General features: G+C 32.5%; 1 protein-coding gene and 1 pseudogene across 1 annotated transcript in view; both read left to right on the top strand.

Moving 5' to 3' along the window:
* Positions 1-1,728: 1,728 nt before the first annotated feature.
* The window catches only part of DSG1 (desmoglein 1), a 35,425-nt gene continuing 16,386 nt past the window's right edge, over positions 1,729-20,767 (top strand). Inside the window, exons 1-8 of the mRNA XM_006920005.1 lie at positions 1,729-1,776; positions 10,810-10,845; positions 11,108-11,239; positions 12,458-12,613; positions 14,250-14,394; positions 16,561-16,727; positions 18,406-18,550; positions 18,852-19,027. Coding sequence (XP_006920067.1) covers positions 1,729-1,776; positions 10,810-10,845; positions 11,108-11,239; positions 12,458-12,613; positions 14,250-14,394; positions 16,561-16,727; positions 18,406-18,550; positions 18,852-19,027 — 1,005 coding nt within the window. The remainder of the gene's footprint in view (positions 1,777-10,809; positions 10,846-11,107; positions 11,240-12,457; positions 12,614-14,249; positions 14,395-16,560; positions 16,728-18,405; positions 18,551-18,851; positions 19,028-20,767) is intronic.
* LOC112469447 lies at positions 6,270-6,388 on the top strand (annotated as a pseudogene).

Below are 20,767 nucleotides of genomic sequence, written 5' to 3'. Positions count from 1 at the left end.
TGTTGGAGCAGGGCATTAAGTTAGGGGTGGAGCCAAGGTTGGGCTTGGCAGAGAGTCATTATACTGATGAGGGCCTGTGCCCAGAATTTAAGGTGGATAAAGCACTCACTTTATCCACCTGCAAGAGCAGATTTTTTTCATTTCTGGTGTCCAGTGAGTCTTCAGTCGTTCATGGTCAATCTTACTACTAATATATATTGCTCAGACTGTCATAAGTCAACAATCTATCTTATTCGACTAATGAGAAATTCAGCCTGATCGTCTCCTTTTATTTTATTTACTTATATCAAACAGTTCCTCTTAGAAGCATTCTTCTTCATGGCAAGTAAATATAGACAGCCTATCTCCTCTCTAAGCTCCAAATAGCATGGAATTTCAAACAGCTGTTGAGTAACCTTTGCTACACACCTGCAGTGAAATGATAGCATTCTATAGAAGCTCTGACCCTCAGAGATGTCCTTCCTTTCAGGGATGTTTTTAGCATCCTTTTGGCCATAATCAACTTCTTATCCAATAGGTCTTTTGTTCCAGATTGCCATTTTGAATTGCATAGATTTCCTTCCACTCACAATATTTTTACCAGACATTGCGAGGTGAAGAGAACATATCCCAAGAATGCTGTCAAATGCTGCCTTGTGAGAGTCACTCTATTTTTACAAACCTCAGGGCTGCTCAGTTCCCCATTTGCATGTGTGGGCAGCCATTTCTTCAGTGTGTTCCCTGTGTTCTAATTGGCTCGCTATACAGATTCTTGGCTCTGTGCTTGGGAATTACCACTGACTTTTAACCCACCTCACCTGAAGAGCAGCTTTCTGTGTTTCCATTAGTATTTCAGGCACTGATCCTCATTTTCTAAATTACCTACAGGATTTAATTGGAGGTTTTATTTACTTTTAATCTGACAACGATATTTTTAAAAAAATTCTGTACTCAAAAAGGGCAGAACTTTAAAGAGAGGAAATTAGTTGGGGAGAGAAAATATTCACTGAGGGAGAAAAATAGAGACTTCCCTGGACTTAGCTTGATCACTTAAAGAGAGCTGTAACTTATGCAGAGGACCTTATAATTGTAAGTATCACAGTTTTGCTTGTTTAAATTAGTGCTTTAAAAAAATCCTCACTCAGCATTAGCAAATTTTCGGTCTCTTAAAGAACAACTTTGAGAATGACTATTTCCTAACACCCACCTAAATAGAAAGTTTGTAATTTTCTACTGTGACCTGAGTGGCTATGAGCATGGGCCAAATAATCCTCTGAATAATAAAAGCATCCAGGTTACACTGGACTTTTTAATATAAGAAGAAGCTAAACAACTTGTGAATAAAGCATAGGATAAAAAGCTCTTATCAATTGTATAATTCTCTATACTTTGGATCATTTTAAATGCCTGCCACTGAAAATCTTCAGTAAAGTAGTGAATCTTCCATGCCCTACAGAGAGCTGCCTTTCAGCTGGAAGAAGGGTGTGTCCCTAAGCTTTTACCTGGGAGCAATGATGATCTTGTCAAGCATTTTAGTGAGACCAGCCCAAGTTTTTAGGGTGGGGATCTAGACTGGTTATACGTACATTCAGTCCTTCTCCCAGAGAAGGTAGAAACACCTCAAAGCCTGCATGTAAGAACATCTACTGAGAAATTATTTTAATCAGACACCAGCTGAGTGGGGGAAAGAAAAAGAACAGAGAAGAAACAACTTTCCCTTAGTCCTGAATGTAAGAGAACCCAGCAGGGATGGACTGGCACTCCTTTAGAATAGCTGCGGTGCTGTTCATTTTTCTGGTAAGTGGATTCTGTTAAAAATTCTCCATGATCATTCTTGTTGTAAAGTGAGAACCTTTTAGAAAATGTTATTTAGTGTTATTTCTAACTTAAGCCCATTAAAAGTTTATGTTAATGATTTTTATGAACTAGATTTTTAGTTATTTCTTTAATTAAAGACTTAAGATCACATTAGTGCATCAGTGTCAACTCATCATATCACATCCGTGACATCAAAGTCATTGTTAAGTGACGCTGGGAAAATATTGAATTTGGGAAAGTCGTATCACTATTTATTAGCTCTTGGTTCAAATTCTCTTTTGAAGCTTGTCTTTTAAAGTAATATCACAGGTGTGTCCTGATTTTTAACCTCAACATTTTTCATTCTTTTGGTATCTTTACTGGTAGATTCACTATAATTTTTAAAACATAAAAATAGGATCCATATAAATTAAAATCATAGCAGTTTGTGACTGGCCTCACTATCCAAATAATCTCATCAGTGTCACTTGTGGTTGGGATCCATGTCACTAATATTGAAAGCCCTACACTGCTAACCTATGATTTTATTTAAAATGATATTTTGTTATTTAAAAAAAGGCAGTATGAGAGATTTATAAATGACACAGTAGATGAAGAAATGGCTCTAATTAAGAAGTAAGTATAATTATTACAATACTGGTTCTTACTAATGGAAAATCAGTAATGACTGTGATATACAAGTTGTACATTGATGGTCAGACAAATGTAATTAAATGTTTTATCATTGTTCCCCTTACATCTATATTTTCTTTTTAAAGATAATACTAAGTGCAGAACTGATGTGTTGCCTCAGTTTCACTTATGTCACAAATTTTAAAATCATAGTCTCACAGTAAAGTTAATGTAATCCAAAGAGACAAATGACAGTTAAATCATGATCCAATTTGGCAGGGTACAGTGCTGTGGTTCGTATATGTTTCTACTTGCTTTATTTTGGAACTGGATTGTTGGGTTTCTATAATAACAAATTAGATCTTTGATTTATGGTTTGAATTCAGTTTATTAATTAAGAGAGGTCATAATCAGGAGATTTAGTTACAAATGAGCATCAATAAATGGGTAGCTTTAGTTCCAAACTGCTCTTTAAACATAGGCCCTATTCCATGGACTTTTTAATGTGTCTTTAGGATCAATTGATATCATAACTTGGGATGTGGCAAGGATTAATAAACCTCACAGTATGTCATTTGAACATAAGAGTATTTATGAATTGTAAAATAAACAAATACTTTTATTTTTAATTTCATATAAATTTGATCCATTAAGGCTTATTATAGTTATAATTGATTAAAGTTCATTCAGATGCTTATGTACTTTCATTGACTCTATAAAACACCTTATTTCATTATTTTTATGATTATTCCTAAATAATTACATCCTGTAAAATTTCTTTAATCATCCACTTTCTAATTAGTCATTCTTCAGTAAAATTTATCATTTTATCAAAATCATGTGTCTTTATTGAACTTTCTCTCTTTCTAGAGAGGTTTCTGGATAGTTGTATTTTATTCTCTGAGTCTGGATAGGCATCTTTGTGTATTTTTGTTGCCAAATTTTACTTTAGAATCAATCACAGATTTTTCATATGCTTTATGAAAATTGTTTCTCAAAGAACTTATTCTGTGATTAAAATGTTTCATTTTTACATTATCGTAAGTATTTTTATAAAATATTTCACTTTCTAAAGTTTGGAAAGTCATAATTTATTTTTCCCTCTGATTTTACCAGATGATTTGCATAAATGTCTTTTGGAGTTATGCAGTCTATTTTTGCTTTAAAATACTATATTTTTTCTGAAAATTAACCACCACTATAGCAAACTTTTTCACTCACTTTTCTGCTAGGCTTACTGCGAATGTTTGCTTTTACAAAACAAAACAAAAAACAAACCAAAAAAACTATGTAAAGTCTTTATATTCTTTTCTACTTAAAGTCAGTAAGTGAAAATCTATAGCAGGGAGCAATTCTGAACACCTTTAAAACACTTAAACTAGTAGTATCTGTAATACGAATACACTTGCGTGCTGGACAGCCATAATTTTCAAGTATGTTATATAGTTTGCTCAATATACCTAAAGGTTTTAGACCTTGTTCAAAGTAGTGGTTTAGATCAGAGAGCATAAAGATAAAGAACCTGCTCTTGCAGCAACCAAGTTTGCCCCATGACTGTTCCATTATTTAGACAAGTCTCCTGAACAGACAATAGCCTACACCTGTTATAACACAGCAAGCCAAATAATATTATTAATTTTGCATTTACTTTTCTTTCTTTTTGTTTCCATCAAATTAGTGTATGGAGGCAGGGGTTAGACTGTATTCTAGGCCAGAGAACAATGTTATCTATTCACCAAATATAAGAAATCTCAGAATGGATGTGACAATAATGTAAGGTATGGCATGGTCACTGTGGGAACACAAAATAGAACCAGTAGAATTTTTATTTATTTTTTATTTTTTGAACCAGTAGAATTTTTATAGTTCTAATTTCTAAAAATTACTTGCAAATTTGTCAGGTCCAACTAGTCAAATCAATACAAACCTCAAGTTGTCTTTCCTATAAAAGCCAATTTCTACAGCAAAGAACTCAAATAAACCTATCTTTATCTGGTACCGGTAATGATCCAATTTCTTCAGTTCATCATACCAGCCTAGCGTCGTCTTTTCCCACAGTTAATATTCCCTTTCAAAAAGAAAAAAGAAAAGAAAAAACACCCTCTGACCACCAAATAAAGTAACTTCACAATTCGAACTTAGCTGAAATTATTTAGCACGTAAGCAGTTTATCAGAATATTTCTCAGCACTCAGGATGATATACTTAAAAAATAATATGTACTTTATTATGTAATTCATCAACTTATTTGAATCGCACATCTTAAATTCTCATAATTGTGTTCACTGATGCTTAAAGCAAAGGAAAGACTAACAAACTACTACAGACCAAACAGTAGACAAGCAAAAGAAGGGATTCTTTATGCTTTCTTGCACATACTATAACGATATATATTATAGATATTAGTATTTCAGTAAAATATTTTATAAAAATGGAAGCAGTATTTCTGTTCACCTGCTTAGTAAAATTTATAAATTGTATTTAAGCAAAATAATTTCCATTTATATGGTGTGCTTAACTGCATCTTCCTTCACCTTTATGAAAATAGAGAGTACAAATTTATCATCATTTAATTGGTTTTAGTTGCTGCAGAGTAAAAATGTTTTGCCATGCCCGATTTGGGTAATAGAAAACTCTAAAGTACTAGGAAATGCTATCTTATTAATGTGAAGGACAAGATTCACCTATTGAACAAGGCTCATGAATCTAAAAAGTAACACTCTTATTTATACTCAGAGCTCTTAATTTCTAATAACTCTTCCTTCATTATACATTCTTTAAGAACATTGTTGCTGAATATCCCCAGGTCTCACTAGACATTGCCTAACATATAAGCAGGAGGCATGCTCAGCATTGCAGTTAGATTTATTACGCTTCCATCAATGAGACAACACTCTTTTGGAGTGCTGGGTCATGCCACCCTTGCTGGTTATGCTTGACATGTAAATTTCTTTAATGGATTTAGGCAGGTCAAAGTAGTTCAAATGCCATTGGCTGCTGATCCATGCCCTCATATTGGCTTATGAAAATAGAGCTCAATCATTTAAACTTGTCCAATTAAAAACCATTTCCCCACAAATTAATGGCTGCCTGTGGCTCATAAAACCACTTGACTATAAGTTATTTGAAGGCAGGTTCTGTGTCTGATTCACTTTTATATCCTTCATAGCGCTTTGCACCAGTGCGAGATTGCTCAATAGACGTCAAATTACATACATAAAGAGGAGGCATCAGAAGGGAATTTTTGGATAGCTTCTACTTCTTTTCCCCCACACACTCCAAAAAATCATCAATATATTAAACATGGAAATAATTGTTTCCCAGTACTTATTTTTATGGTATAGTATTACATTTACTTCACATTTCATCTAAAGCTTACCATAATATTTTTAGGTCTTAAGCCCTTTAAAAGTCTTAATCCAGCCTTGGATCCACATAATACACAATCATTATGTACTTGTCAAATGAATAAACCAATGAATGAATAAGAGAAATCAACCTATCAAGAAGACAACTTCAGACTAATAACTTTTGTCCAAGTAATACAAAAAAAAGACAAAAGAGGAGATTTTTTTAAAAGAAGCAAATTATAATATTTTAACTTTGTCTCAAGTTCATTCTTGTGATGTATATAGCAGTTAAACACATTAGAATTTTATGCTTAACAAAAACTGCCAAGTGACTGTGAAAGACCACCTCACAATTATTAACTGCAAGAGATTTTCCTTATAAAAATTACTATTCCTACTTTCAAGACCCTTTTTACTATATGTAAAGAAACGCAAAACTCAATATCCTCCCCCCCCCCAAAAAAAACAACCTAAAATGAACATAATTAAAGAGTCATTGAAATTAGCATGAGTCTACAGCTATACTACCCTGAACAAGCCTGATCTCGTCTGATCTCGGAAGCTAAGTAGGGTCAGACCTGGTTAGTACCTGGATGGGAGACCACCTAGGAAGACCAGGTGCTGTAGGCATAAAAAATAAAAAGTAAGGGATTGTAAGCTGACAAGGTCCTTGCAATCTGTGAGGTCAACCAAGGATTGCCTTGTCTAAAAAAATAAATTAAAAAAAAAATAAAAGAAATTAGCATGAAGTTTTTTGTCCTGTGGCTTTTTTATTTTAAATACATGGGTTGGCTTCTACAATAGAGATGAAGGGAAGACTTATTGAGGATGCACTTCAAGTGAATTATTCACTGCTTTCTTAGAACGTTTGGATAAGAAAGGACTTCAGTCTCATATACAGATGAGGAAACTGAGGCACAGCATGGCTAAATGACTTACCCCAATTCCCATATCCAGTGGGCAAGAGAACTGACATGACTACTCCTGTATTCATCACTAAGTGAATCTCCATCACAGCCCCACAGCACGTATTCCCAATTTATTTCAGAATCCAAACTACTCCTTTAATTACCAGAAAATAACTATACCTTTACTCTAGGGACAAGGTCTAGATCATTCAGAATGATGTCCTTCTACTTCCCCTTCCTGATCAATTTATTTTAATCTTCATCCTTCCTCTCTTCTTTACCCTCTCTCTCTAAAGTCTTTTCTTTCTGCCTATTTCCTCCTACTCTCTCAATCTTTCTTAACCTCTTCTGTTCCGAATCAAAATAACCTACTCTCCTATTGCTTCACCTTCAAAAAGCCACATCTCCCTCTCCCTAAATATCTGCTTGGATGTTACGTCTAATTCTACCATCATTTCTGTTTCCTTATATCACCAAATTTCTTGAAAACATGGCATCTTCATGTCTTCTTCTCCTCCATCTTATTCCCCAAATCCTGTCAGTCAGGAAGGGCTTATTCCATCCAACTGAAAGCATTCTCCCAAAGGTCACAGAAAACCTCAGGATTTCCTCAGGATTCACTCCACTTAACTTTTTAATATCATCTGACACTTGTTTATACCATATTTGTCATTCAATTCTCCCTTCCTCTGACATCTGTGACATTGCATTATACTTTCTTCCTATTTCTTTGGCCACTTCTTTTTCTATCTCTTCCTTTGTTTCTTGTTTATTGTCATTATTCCCAGTTATATAAATGTAGGAATTCCCCTAGTTTCATTCTCAGCCACAGGTTGTTTCTTTGCTGTATTCTCTACTTTACAAATTTCAAATTCTCCTATGATTTCAACCATCCTACCTAAGCAGAAGTAACTCAAATCTATATACTATTGTTCATAGTGCTGACACATATTTCAAATCACTGAACATCTTCACCAGGCATTTCTCTGACATCTCAAACTTGACGTGTTCTAACCTGCTAAATTCTGCTTCTGTCTTGCTCCTGATCGCCTCGTTTAAAAACTGCTATCAACTGAGATTCTTCCCTCTCTTGAGTCCCACATCCCATTTGTTCTCAAGCCTTTTCAGTTTCAACCATGCATTCAGTATCTCTCCCTTGATCTTTTCCAGTTTGTTCCCACTGCCACTGCTCTGGTTCAGATCCTCCCCATCCCTGGACTGACTTGCAGAAACTCAACTGCTTGTAGCCTATATAATCACTGCCTCTTCCCACCACTCCCACCAATTGTTGTCAGAGTCATTTTCCTAAATCTACAATTTTAACATGTCTTTGCCATGATCAAAAAACTTCAATGTTTTCCTACTGCACACTGGGATTTGTTGTTAGAATCAGAAAGGTAATTGTGCATAATTTAGTCAATTCCAGTCATTTTACAAATTAGAAAACTAAAGCTCAGAGAATTTAGGAAGTACATTGAAAGTTTTCTGACTCTACCAAGTGCTCTTTTTATCTCATTATCTTTGAAAGTCAAAAAGTGACTTCGTTTCAGAGTTAATTCTTGACTTTGAGCAAAAGACAATATGGTTATGGCAACACAACATATTTTTAAGCAGACTTGGCAGTTTTTTAATTACTGTTCCAATTGAGAGCCTGACACTATGGTGAAACCTACTCCTTCTTCTGCCTAAGTTGCCTCTCATGGGAAAAAGAATGACCCAGCTTCATAAAGTTGGAAGATTAGTCATCTGGCATAGTTCTCCAAAACAAACAGCAGGCACTGACATTTCACTGTGGTCAGGAAAGTGCAAGACAGATAACAGATGAACACATAATTCTGTAAGCTATGAAGAAATGGTTTCCACAACACAGACAAATAAGGTATCCCCATATCCCCATCCCATAACCACAAATGAGAGAGGAATAAATACTCATGAGTTCACAGGTAGCAAGTAGTACACATCTACATTAACATCATTTCAATCCTGCACCCAAGAGGAAATCTACAATATCATTTCAGTTACGTGTCCAAACCATTTGGGCCATTTACTTTTCCTTTTTTTCCCTTCAGTATTACTACTATTGTTGGTGTTATTATTGTACATAAGCATTTCTAATCACAAGGATAATATGAGATTAGATTAAAATTTTTAGATTTAAATTTTTTTGAATTCTAAAAATTGTAATGTCAGTTCTTTGTAGTATATTTTACTGAGTAATTTTCTTAAAATAGGCTATCTTGTACTTTATCATAAAACCAACACCTCAAGCACAAATTTAGGCTGAATTGTATTGGATTGTATTAACCATAAATTAATATCCAAACCTCGATTTCATCTGTAAAATAAAGATAATTATAGTACTCACCACACGTACTTGTGAAGATTAAACACATGAATTTCTCTAAACATGTTGTCTAGTAGTTATCATTCAGTGAATTGTAATAGTAATGATGATTATGATTGACATTAAATATATGCCATGAGTATATAACTCCTATAGTAAAAATATTACCTCTTTAAACTACTAATATGAATCATAAATGCATATTTTCTTGAATTATCAATTATGGCAATTTAAAAAAATATGTACTAGAAGACTAATATTTTATTTTTAATTTAATGGTGGAATTAAAACCAACTAACTATAAAAAGTAGTTTACTATATTTTGAAATTACTATTAGTAATATTTTTAAAAATGTAAACTATAATTTTCTTTGAGTAATAAAGGTAAATCCTGATTGTGATAACAGTTTTTATACTTTGCAATTCTGAAAACTTCAAATAGAAGTTAAAAATGTCTTCTTTAGACAGAAATAAGACCTAAAGATTTACATCATATTTAGTTAATTTTAAGTGCAGTTTAGAATGATAAATGCAAACTAGCCTACAAAGCAATATCTAATTTTTTACATAAATATTTTGATGTCTCAAGTATACTGACATATTAGACTTAATACATTAAGTGTCTGTGTTTTTAGAAAGGCCTTTGGTTTTCAGAGAAAAATAAGTTAAATGATCCTGATTTTATATTATAAGTCATATGTATAGATGAAGTCCAGAGCTGAAACTAGGTAGAGCTCTGCTTGACTAGTTCACTTATTTAAAACAGGAGAATATGATGACAGAAGGAGATTTGACTTTGAGAGGTGAACACAAAACGCAATATAAAGATGATATATTATTGAATTGTACAATTTAAATATATAACTTTATTAACCAGTGTCATCCCTAATAAATTTATATAAAAATAACTAAATGAATAGATTAGATAGATAGATAGATAGATAGATGATAGATAGATAGATAGATAGATAGATAGATAGATAGATAGATAGATATTTAAATAAATAAAGCAAGAGAAAAAACCAAATGGAAGTTACTTATTCAGCTATTTGTCCCCATTCTACAATTTATTCTCCTTGCTATGGAAGGATACATTTAAATCACCTATTCTGTGCTAACAATAAAATCAAATACAAACTCATTTTTACATAAAGAAAATTATTTGCTTTTATTTTAGAACTTTTTATTCTCATATAAAAAGCAAGTGAAAAATTTATTAACAAGATTTTCAAGAATACTAGAAAACCTTCCACTTATAATTGAAATGCGAAGGAACAAGTATTCTAAAGTTTCCTGGATATTTTGTACTTTGTGTCTTTCTTACTCCAAAATATTTTTTTCTATTTCCATCTGTGGCTAGTCAGATGTTGAAACTATAGTAAAAAATTTTAGTATCATCATTTATTGTTCAATATCACTAAATATGCATCAGAGTATCTCCAGCTCTTCAGGTACAAGGTTTACTAAGAGAGCCTGAGATTCCAACCCTCATTCCCACTGGGTTCTAGCTTCAAATGTCCTAGCTCAAATGATTACAAGAATTTGCATAGGCTAAGAATGAAAAAGAGGTTAAAAAATAAGAGTAATAAAAAGAAGAAGAGCAAAATTAAAGAGTAAAAAACTAAAAGTAAAGCAACATCATCAGACCTGAGAGATATACCAGCTCCACTTGCTACTAAGACTGAGAAAATAATTATAATGAATTAGATTTGTTTGATGTTTTTATATGATTTGATAACATAAATTGTAAAGCATTTAATTAAAAATTAACTATTATGTTTATCTTATTTTTTTAATAGGTGGTGGTGGAAGTTAATAGTGAATTTCGAATCCAGGTAACATAAACCAATTTATTTTTTAAAAATTAAAATGAAGAAAATGGTTTGGAAGTAGCAACATATCTCCCCAATAAAAACTCATCCTTATAAGTAACATTTATGTTATGCTAAAATTAATAGATTATCAAAATTACCAATTATCCCAATTAAACATCCTTTGTTTCTGACATTCCAATTACCCTCTCCTCCAAATTCTCAGTAGAAAATGAATTATGAATAAACGTTAATAGGTACCATTACTTTACCCTGCCCATTCAAGGTAAGAGATTATAACACTAAAAATGGCACCATCAAGTGGCATTCAATCAGAAGACAAAAACGTGAATGGATCAAATTCGCTGCAGCCTGTCGTGAAGGTGAAGACAACTCAAAGAGGAACCCAATCGCCAAAGTAAGTATCAACCCAAAAGCATAAAGTTGAAAATCAAAATGAATGAAGTTAAAGTTCCAAAAGAACTTGTCTTTTAAATATTTTATGAACAGATCTCACTGAGAAGTTATGATGCAGAACAGAACTATAGTCATTCAGATTATAAAAATGAAAGTCATTAAAAGGATAAATTAAGTAATTTAGGCACTCAGGTAAACAGTTAAACATTGACTCACCTCATTGGTGAAATTAATACATGACCATATGTTATCTCAAATTTTAGATTTTAAAAATATTGCGATTTAAATAATAAATTTAACACTCAGCACATTCACAGGAACTCTTTCAACGTGTGCTCTTTCTGTCTCATAAACTATTATAACTGAATTCCTACTTTGGCCTTGTTTATGAACATTCACAATGTATCCTCTTTCATACTCTTTCCTTTCATTTTTCCTCATATTCCTTTGTGTACACACACACACACAAATGCACACACATATACTAAGGAACACATCCCCACACACAGACTCACTCATATACAAATATATGTGTATGTACAGACACACATGCAAACATAAACACACTTTCATACAGATACACAGAGACAATCCCCATACGATATTTTATTTCAAATAAAGAGTCCTGGTTTCTATAACCATTTATTTGGGGTGCTCTTCTTACTTTTTTGCTAATACATCCTCACCATTTTCAGAATTAAGAGCTTCTACACAGAGCCAGATAACTCTTGTTCCCTACATAAATCCACTTAAACCTTCTTCTAAAACCACAATTTTAAAAAATTCTGAATTGGAAGATCGATGTTATATGATGACAACATTGGCCAACTCTTTAAGAAGGCAAGGAGTTTCCTACTCTAGACCCAGTGCTAGCACAGAGCCTAAAAATAATATGATCGAATTGTAAATATTGATTGAATGAATGAATGAATGAATGATGATTGCATAGACTTAGATTTATTAGGGTGATATTTTACTTTTCTCCCATTTGGTAGAAACACAAATTGAATTTCTTTAATTCCATCATCAGTTACCATTGAAAATACTAGAGTTGTGAGTACTCCACTTACCTAGGAAAATAATTCTCTATTTCCAAAATTTCCCCCAAAATAATAGGGACAGAATATTCAACAATTCTCAAGAAAGACAGATGTCATATATCAAACACAGCAGACTTTATTTGTTTCCTGTAATATTTTCATTTGCGCTTTTTCTACAGATTCATTCAGATTGTGCTGCAAACCAGCAAGTTACATATCGCATCTCTGGAGTAGGAATTGATCAACCACCTTATGGAATCTTCATTATTAATCAAAAAACTGGTGAAATTAATATAACATCTATAGTCGATCGAGAAGTCACTCCATTTTTCATTGTAAGTGGGTGCCATGTCAATATATATGTTCAGGCCTAAATTATTTTTGGCATATCTTAAGCTCAGATCATACTTGATTTGATGTCAAGAGACTCAATGTTATTTTTGGTTGTCTTTTAATTTGTGATCAGCCCATGACCCAAAAGACATACAGAGAAAATTGAGAGACGAGGCTTGTTTCACATGAGGGCCTTAGCACAATGTTAATCCCTGGTCTGGTCCCAGTGGCAAACTAGAGTATTTGTTTGGAAGGACAAATAAATACTCAACTTTTACTTCTCTCTCTTTAATTCAGTTGAAAATGTTGGCTCCTTCTAACTCCAAAGCTAACCGATGATTTCATAGCTACTACAGGAGTCTTTTCTGAGTGAACATACTTTATTATAAATATACATTGCTCAAGCTAACCTGAGCACAGAACGTGCTGCGGAAAGACTTCAGTTCCACCTTAACTGAATCTTACTCTATTCTTTACAGTAGCTGTGACAAAGCTTACGTGTGCTCACTCTTCAAATCCTCTACTTCATATCCACTTTAAGCAGCTGACCTCGTGACCAACTTCATTAAAAACTCTGAGGCTCTCCATCACAAATTTGTACAATTAATCCTCTCTTCTTCAGCTCAGAAATATTTTACATTAAATCTAAAAACAAGATGAATTTTCTATTTCTTTTTTTTTTGCAGTTTATCTCGAGATTTCCATTATCTCATAATTACCTGGCTCTTCAAGAACCTTATTCTATCAGCTTTGTTTTTTCATGTCTCTTCTGTTTGCTCTGTTGGTTGCTTTCATCAGTCAACACTTATTAACACTTAAAATTAAAATTAAAAAATAGAGAAAACTTTCCTTGATCTTGTAACCTCTTCTTTTAAAACCTTTCCAATCCATATCCAAAAATATCTGCAAATAATAATTTATGCTTGCTGCTTTCATTCATACTGTTTGTTTGTATTCCTCAAACTATTTTAATTCCTTAGTCTTTTCTATTCCTAATTTATATTCCTGCTTTATCTCCCACAATATTTTCCCCCAAACTCTCTAAATCAGCATGCTAGCCTATTAGCTTTTCTTGAAGCACAATTCATTTTTATATGAAATATACCAAACAGGTAAAATAGTATGTATTATACTTGTGAACAATAAATAATAATACAAACACTCATATAGCCACCACCCATCTTATGAATGCTAAATTTCTTTGAAGCCCCCGTGTGGTTTTCTCTTTCCACAGCCTCGACCACCCGCTGTGCTCATAGTACCTAATTTCAAACAATGTATTTTCATAGCTCCGTTTCCTCCTTCACATAAATCCCTTTGCTTGGAACACTCTGCCAATTCCAGCTCCGGCTGTATAAATTGTCTTTCAAGATCTATCCTAATCATTACATCTTCCTATGACATCATAATATTTTTTTTCATTCCTTTTGTAACTGATTGTTACTGTTTCTCAAATGGCATTTTGATTTGTGTTTGCCTTTCCTTATTGATTATAAGTGCTGCTTGTGCTTACACTCCAGTAGGAGATAAAGCCTTATTTTTCTTTTTGTTACCCACAGTGCCAAGTATAGTACCCAACAAAGTAAAAACTTAATATTTGTTGCACCGTATATTAATTATTCCTCTTTTCTCTCTTAGATCTATTGCCGGGCTCTGAATTCACAGGGCCAAGATTTAGAGAGGCCTCTTGAGCTCAGAGTCAGGGTTTTGGATATAAATGACAACCCTCCTGTATTTTCCATGTCTACTTTTCTAGGACAAATAGAAGAAAATTCTAATGCAAGTAAGTAATCAAATTTGTTAAGTAAACAAAAATATACTGGCCTCCAGATCCTTCTTAATAGCCAGGCAACTAGTGGCTAAACTATGTCAATGTACTATATCACAAATGTAAGAAATAATTATAGAAAAGCATGCAAAAGAGCAAGGGATGAGGAAGTCTCTATAATGGCTTTCCCTTCAACTGTGGAAGCAGCTTCGATCTATCATACACAAGGAGCAACTCCAAAGTAATGAGAAGAATTTTCTCATTAACTCACACACCAACTCTATAGTAGATTCTTAAGGAGGAATTCCAAAGAGACTTTGCACGGTGGTGGCAGGGGCACTGGGAGGAGAATTTAGCATCCCAGAGTGAAGGCTTTGAAGGGCAGTCTCATCCACTTCTATTCATATTGCTTTTTTTTTCCTTCTTCCTTTTTGTTTTAAATTAATTAATTAATTGATTTTTAATTTTAACTATTTTAAAGTCATTCATAGAAATCACTTTCAGGCAATCTATTTTGTTGCCATAGTCTTCAAGAGCTTTCCTTGAGGGCAAATAAATGCAAAATAAGTATTGTTTCCCCTTCTTACACGTGATTTAATAAATATAGGTTTTGTTGGCTTTTTACTCAAGTCACTGATTTTATATATTTTAAATGTATACTAAACTTAATTCTGTTTGGTTCATATTCAAAGGTGATTGTCTCAAGTGGTGCTAGTAGAGTGACCCCGGAAAACCTATAACCAGATAGAGCATTTACCTGAAAGAGGTTCCACTATCTTAAAGTGCAATGGCCTCCTTATGGACTACTATAAATGACAACATTTAAAATGCCAAATAGTCAGTCACTAGGAAGGGATAGTATATTAACTGCTTAGTATACCATTAAAGATTGTCCTAAATAAATTAAAATCATCAGAGCTCATTTCTCAATTAAATTCAAAACTTCAACTTACCATAGTTACTTTTAACATTTAAGTGGTATAACTTCTTATAAATTAAAAAAAAAATCCTTATATTTCACTTTTATTAATTAAAATACTATACCTATATTTCTAACTTTTAAAATATCATTCTAAAGTGTTTTTTGAAAAATTTCATACAATACGAAAAGAAAAAATAGAATAAAATTTGTTGGGGCTTTTACTCTGCAGAAGTAAGTACTATCATTAGTTATTTAGGTACATATGTTCTATAAGAAAACAAACATAAATAAACATGTTTTTGGAAAGAAATGAGACCCTTTTCTACATACTAATCCACAATGTGAACTTTTATTTAAATATATTTTTGACATATTTCCATATTAGGAAATAAGAGAATTCTTCATTTCTTTTAACAGTTGTACCAGATTCACTGTACAAGCATACCATAATTAATTAATTAATTGTCTATTTTTAAAATGATGCCGAAATGAATACAGAGAGAGAAGTAGAGAGCGAGAGAGAAGGGGAGATAGATGGGAGATACTCTGGTGCATTTGTGTTTATAAGACACAAATTGTGCTTAAAATAGTTTGTAGAGAAAAATTCTAGTTTATGAACACTGGCAGCTTTTCACATTCTTCACTGTCCTTCATCAAAACTACTTATGAGATTAATGGAAAAGATGAAGGATAAGACAAAGTATGTAGTTAAACAAGCATCTCTTTAACCTACTAGTTACCTAGACTTCACTAGGGATCATGCAAAACAGAACAATAATATATATTTATTGAATGTACATTATTCAGTAAGAACTCTTTATAATTTTCTCTCATTAAGCTGTTTACTTCTTTCATGAACTCACTGAGGATGGTACTAAAGCATCCCCATTTTCAAATGTGGAAACTGAGGCTGAGATCATACAGCTAGAAAGTGCTATAGTTGGTAAAGAGTTGATATGACCTTAATATCATTTCATTTCACTACAGCAGCCTTGAAAAAAGAAGAAATGGAAAGGCAGAATAAAACATTTCTTTGTTTTCTGTCTAGGTTCTTAGTAAAATGTGATCTTTTTGTCAATGCAAAGGTATAGAAAGGAGCTGAGATATTAATATATTGAAGAAATAGAGAGCAAAAATAGTAGAGTGAACATTATGTAGACCAATTAACCCTAACACCTTGTTGGAAAAGCAATATACTATAACATACAATAACAAAAATGCAAACTGTCCATTTGCAATCAATTTTCCTTGATTTCTAGATACACTGGTGATGAGACTCAATGCTACTGATGCAGATGAACCAAATAATTTGAACTCAAAGATAGCCTTCAAGATCATAAGCCAGGAACCTTCTGATTCACCCATGTTTATTATCAACAGATACACTGGAGAAATTCGAACAATGAATAATTTTCTAGACAGAGAGGTAATTTCTTTTTCGTTTAATGGGTTGTTAGTCTTATAAGAACTGATTCTAAAATTAGGACTATCTAAAGAAGAAAAAGAAAAAATATTTTTTAAAGTTTAATTACATAACCTTTTCACATAATGATGACATTAAAAACATCTTTAAAGTGAAAAAAAATATAGGAATTCTTCAAATACATTTTATATGTCATTTTTCATTTAATGTTACTTAGGATTTGCCTTAAATTAAGAAAACTATTCTGAGAGTACATAAAAATATGCACAAGGTAGAGGCAAAGCTCTATTTTTTTAAATGAGTTCTATAACAAAATAAATTAAGAAACATTTGCTATCACAGCTTCCATCTTGGCGAGTCAGAATGCATGTGAACATGGGAGAGGCTCCAAGAATTTTTACGGGCTAAGAAACTTATTAATCTTTCCTTAACCCAGTATATCCTGAACTCATCTGACAACAGATATTCTTTTATTTTTCTTCCTGTGTCACCTCTACTGACAGCCCATTGATTACTTTGGGAAATGAATCACAGGATCAGAATGATAGAAATTAACAGCCTGATCAATCTTTTCAGTTACAAATAAGAAAATAATTATTGATTGTTACCAAATTAGAGTAAGCATTACATGATTTCTATCACATCATGTGGTCCCACAATTTAATTTAAAAGTATCAACTTTTCATTATTTTTTGATATTGATAGAATATAGCTGACCTGTATATATTCTAGGGATATAAATGAGAAAGTTTTATTTTCTCATTGACACTCAATTAAATTTTATTTTAATCATTATAGTTATTTAAAAATGACAATCTCCCCGTTTTGACTCCTAGGTGTAGGATACATAAGATTATTTTTACACTCTTTAATGATCCAAATGTCATCTGTTTCTAGGTTACCTTTATCTTCCTTTTTATTTGTTTGAAAATTATCATCAGAAGAAATTGACTAGTTCTTTCTCAAACTTTCTTAAAGAACTCAGTGAAATTCTTTTAATGTCATAAGAGTCTTAGTGGTGAAAAGCTCTAAAAAGTAAAGGAACTATAGTCACTGGGAAGCACTGGAGCAAATATCCTTAACCTGGGGTTCATGGAAAGACCTCAAGATGTCTCTGAGTATGAATTCTCTAAGATTATATCCATGATTTTAAATGAAGATGCAAATATACATTTGTCTGGGAAAGAATTTATCCATTTATCAGCTTCTGAAAATTTAAGCATCATTGAGTAGAATTAGGAAGACAGATCATCAATAATTCCACTGCCACAACCTGCCACCCTCCAGAAATGCTATCTCTTTATTCTTCTTGCACACTTAGAGCTGATTACTTAAAGTATGAAATGTTCATGCCAAAAGTCCTAGTGAAACTTAATCTCTCTCCCCTGATCGTTTTGATCCACTCTATCCTTTATAAATGTTTTAAAATTCTGGGCATATAATAAGGAATGAAACCCAAACAGAATGCTGCTTCTTTTAAATGAGGCCAGATAAACATTTTAGGGACTAGAAGTGGCAACTTCCATATTGGTTCTTGTACATTTGTGGATTTTCTGGGTTACCCCTATCGCCATCATAGATTTATGTCAATTTTGAGCCAATATTTTAAAAGAACTTTGCATGAGGCAGAATAAGGACTATCTGTGTCAACTGTGATATTATTTGTAATGTGTATTTTTAGCAATATAGCCAGTACTCTCTTGCTGTAAGAGGCTCAGACCGAGATGGCGGATCAGATGGTATGTCAGCAGAGTGTGAATGCAGCATTAAAATTCTCGATGTCAATGACAACATCCCATACATGGATCTGCCTTTAGTAAGTATTCGTCTTTGAAATTAATAACTAAATTCATCACATTCTAAAATTCATTTGAACAATTCTATTTCCAAATGCATATGTTATCTTTAGTCATATACAACTCAAATGTAGACATGTACTTTGCCTTGTGATTGTTTATATAATGCATAGGGGGAAAATATCTGAACAAAGAAAAGTGAGACTATGAACACAGATCCCTTTTCTAAGTAGTGAATAACTATAAACATTCAATATGAGTCTAGTATTGCTCTTCTCTCACTCACATGGTTTTTGTTGTTTCTTTTCCTTCTTGTTTCAGAAATCCCTAGACATTGATGAAAATGCTCTATATTCAGACTTGCTCCAGATTAGAGTAATTGATTTGGATGAGGAGTACTCAGCTAACTGGATGGCAGTCATTTTCTTTATCTCTGGAAATGAGGGAAATTGGTTCAACATACAAATGAATGAAAGAACAAATGTGGGGATTTTACAGGTTATTAAGGTATGATATAATTATACTAAATATTTTGTTTTCTTGGTCCTTTTCAAAATTTTAATCTTAAAATGATGTTAACATTTCACAAACTTGAGTGGATGGAAGAAAAAATTACTGTTTTAAAATAATACATATTATAGAGCTTTTCCATAGAGTTTTTCTGCTTATGTTATTTCATAAAAACAGGCATTAATTTTAACTTGAAACTCTTTTCTATCAATACAGTACTCTCTCACAGATCATATGAATTCAAAGAATTTTTAAACATAAATCTTATTTTATGTTTACAACAAATTATTATTAATGTTCAAGGTCTTGTTTTAGATGTTTAAAGAGTATTTTTTTAAAACAGATTTATCATGGCCTGTAAAATACATATATTCAGGTCAATATTATACACCAATTACTATGCACTAAGAATATTCATCACATAAATCAAAAGTTCTTTATGCCTCCAGTGTGTTTTTACAAAATCAAAATTAAATTACTGTCATTGTAGAATTATCACGTTCCCATTTCACTGGTGGCTGCTGACCAAGGTTTATTATGAACATAAATCCACTAGAGATTTGGTCCAAGTCTATAGAGTTCTCCTATGTCCTCCTTAAATTAATGATTCACCACATTTATCTGCAGTAGAATTTCCTCTAAGTTGTGAGGAGAAACAATGTCTGACTCCTAGGAAGCTGCTTGTGAAGGTTTCACCCTAACCTACAAGATACATCGAGGCTGTTTCTAAAATTCGCAATCGCTGCGAACTGATTATATATGATGCATGCAATATGTATTCTTCATAGTAAAATGTAATCCCTTTTTAACTATTTCCTTCCTTCAGACTAGCCCTAGGAAATAGACATCTAAGGAATTCTGTCCCCATAGAAATGAATGATCATTTGTCTCACACATCTTCATAGAGCTTCCTACAGCTTCTATTTACTGAGCCCATGTGCACATGCTTTAGTTTATTCCTCACAGCATCCCTGAAGATTAGGTTATATGCCCATATTGCAGATAAATACACTGAGGTTCAGAGAGAGGATGTAACCTACTCAAGTTCTCATAGCTAGTAAGTAGAACAGCTGACATTCAAACCTACATTTTTTTAGCTATTAAGTCCATATTTTTTCCACTAACACTACTTACGATTCTGTGCTGGGGAAACTGAATCCTCATCTATATCACCCTAAACTACTATATTATTTTAGAAAAGTAATCTATCGGTCCTCAATATCTCTATCTGTAAAACAAAAATGATGTTGATTTTTCCCCAGACAAGGTATCATATATTGATTTCTTTGCTATGATTTTATACATATATGATACATATATGTATGTTTGTATATAATGCATATGTATACATGATTTTATAGTCATTCTTGGAATTTCAAATAAAGCCAACATTAGAGCAAAGAATGAAAGTTTTAGCTAAGTGAAGAATTCAATGTGCGAATCCATGGTCATCTAAATTATTGTCATGTAAAAATTTAGAAAAATTGTATTTGGTATTTATGGTCATGATGAATAGTTGTTTGTGGATTTTATGAGTGGATAGTGGCACTATCTTTTATAAAGAAATGACTACTTGATTATTTTATAAGATTAAATACTTTTCAGAATATGTTGAAGAAAATAAGGAATTTTTTATTATTTATATACTGCATTCTAATAACTGACTTATTCAAAGAAGTCATATTTACATAAGTAAAATTTCTTCTAAATAGTTCTTCATGGATAAAACCAAATAAC

The sequence above is a fragment of the Pteropus alecto genome, unplaced genomic scaffold, assembly GCF_000325575.1.
Source record: "Pteropus alecto unplaced genomic scaffold, ASM32557v1 scaffold146, whole genome shotgun sequence".
Lineage (NCBI taxonomy): Eukaryota > Metazoa > Chordata > Mammalia > Chiroptera > Pteropodidae > Pteropus > Pteropus alecto.
This window is presented reverse-complemented; position numbering and strand designations above follow the sequence as displayed.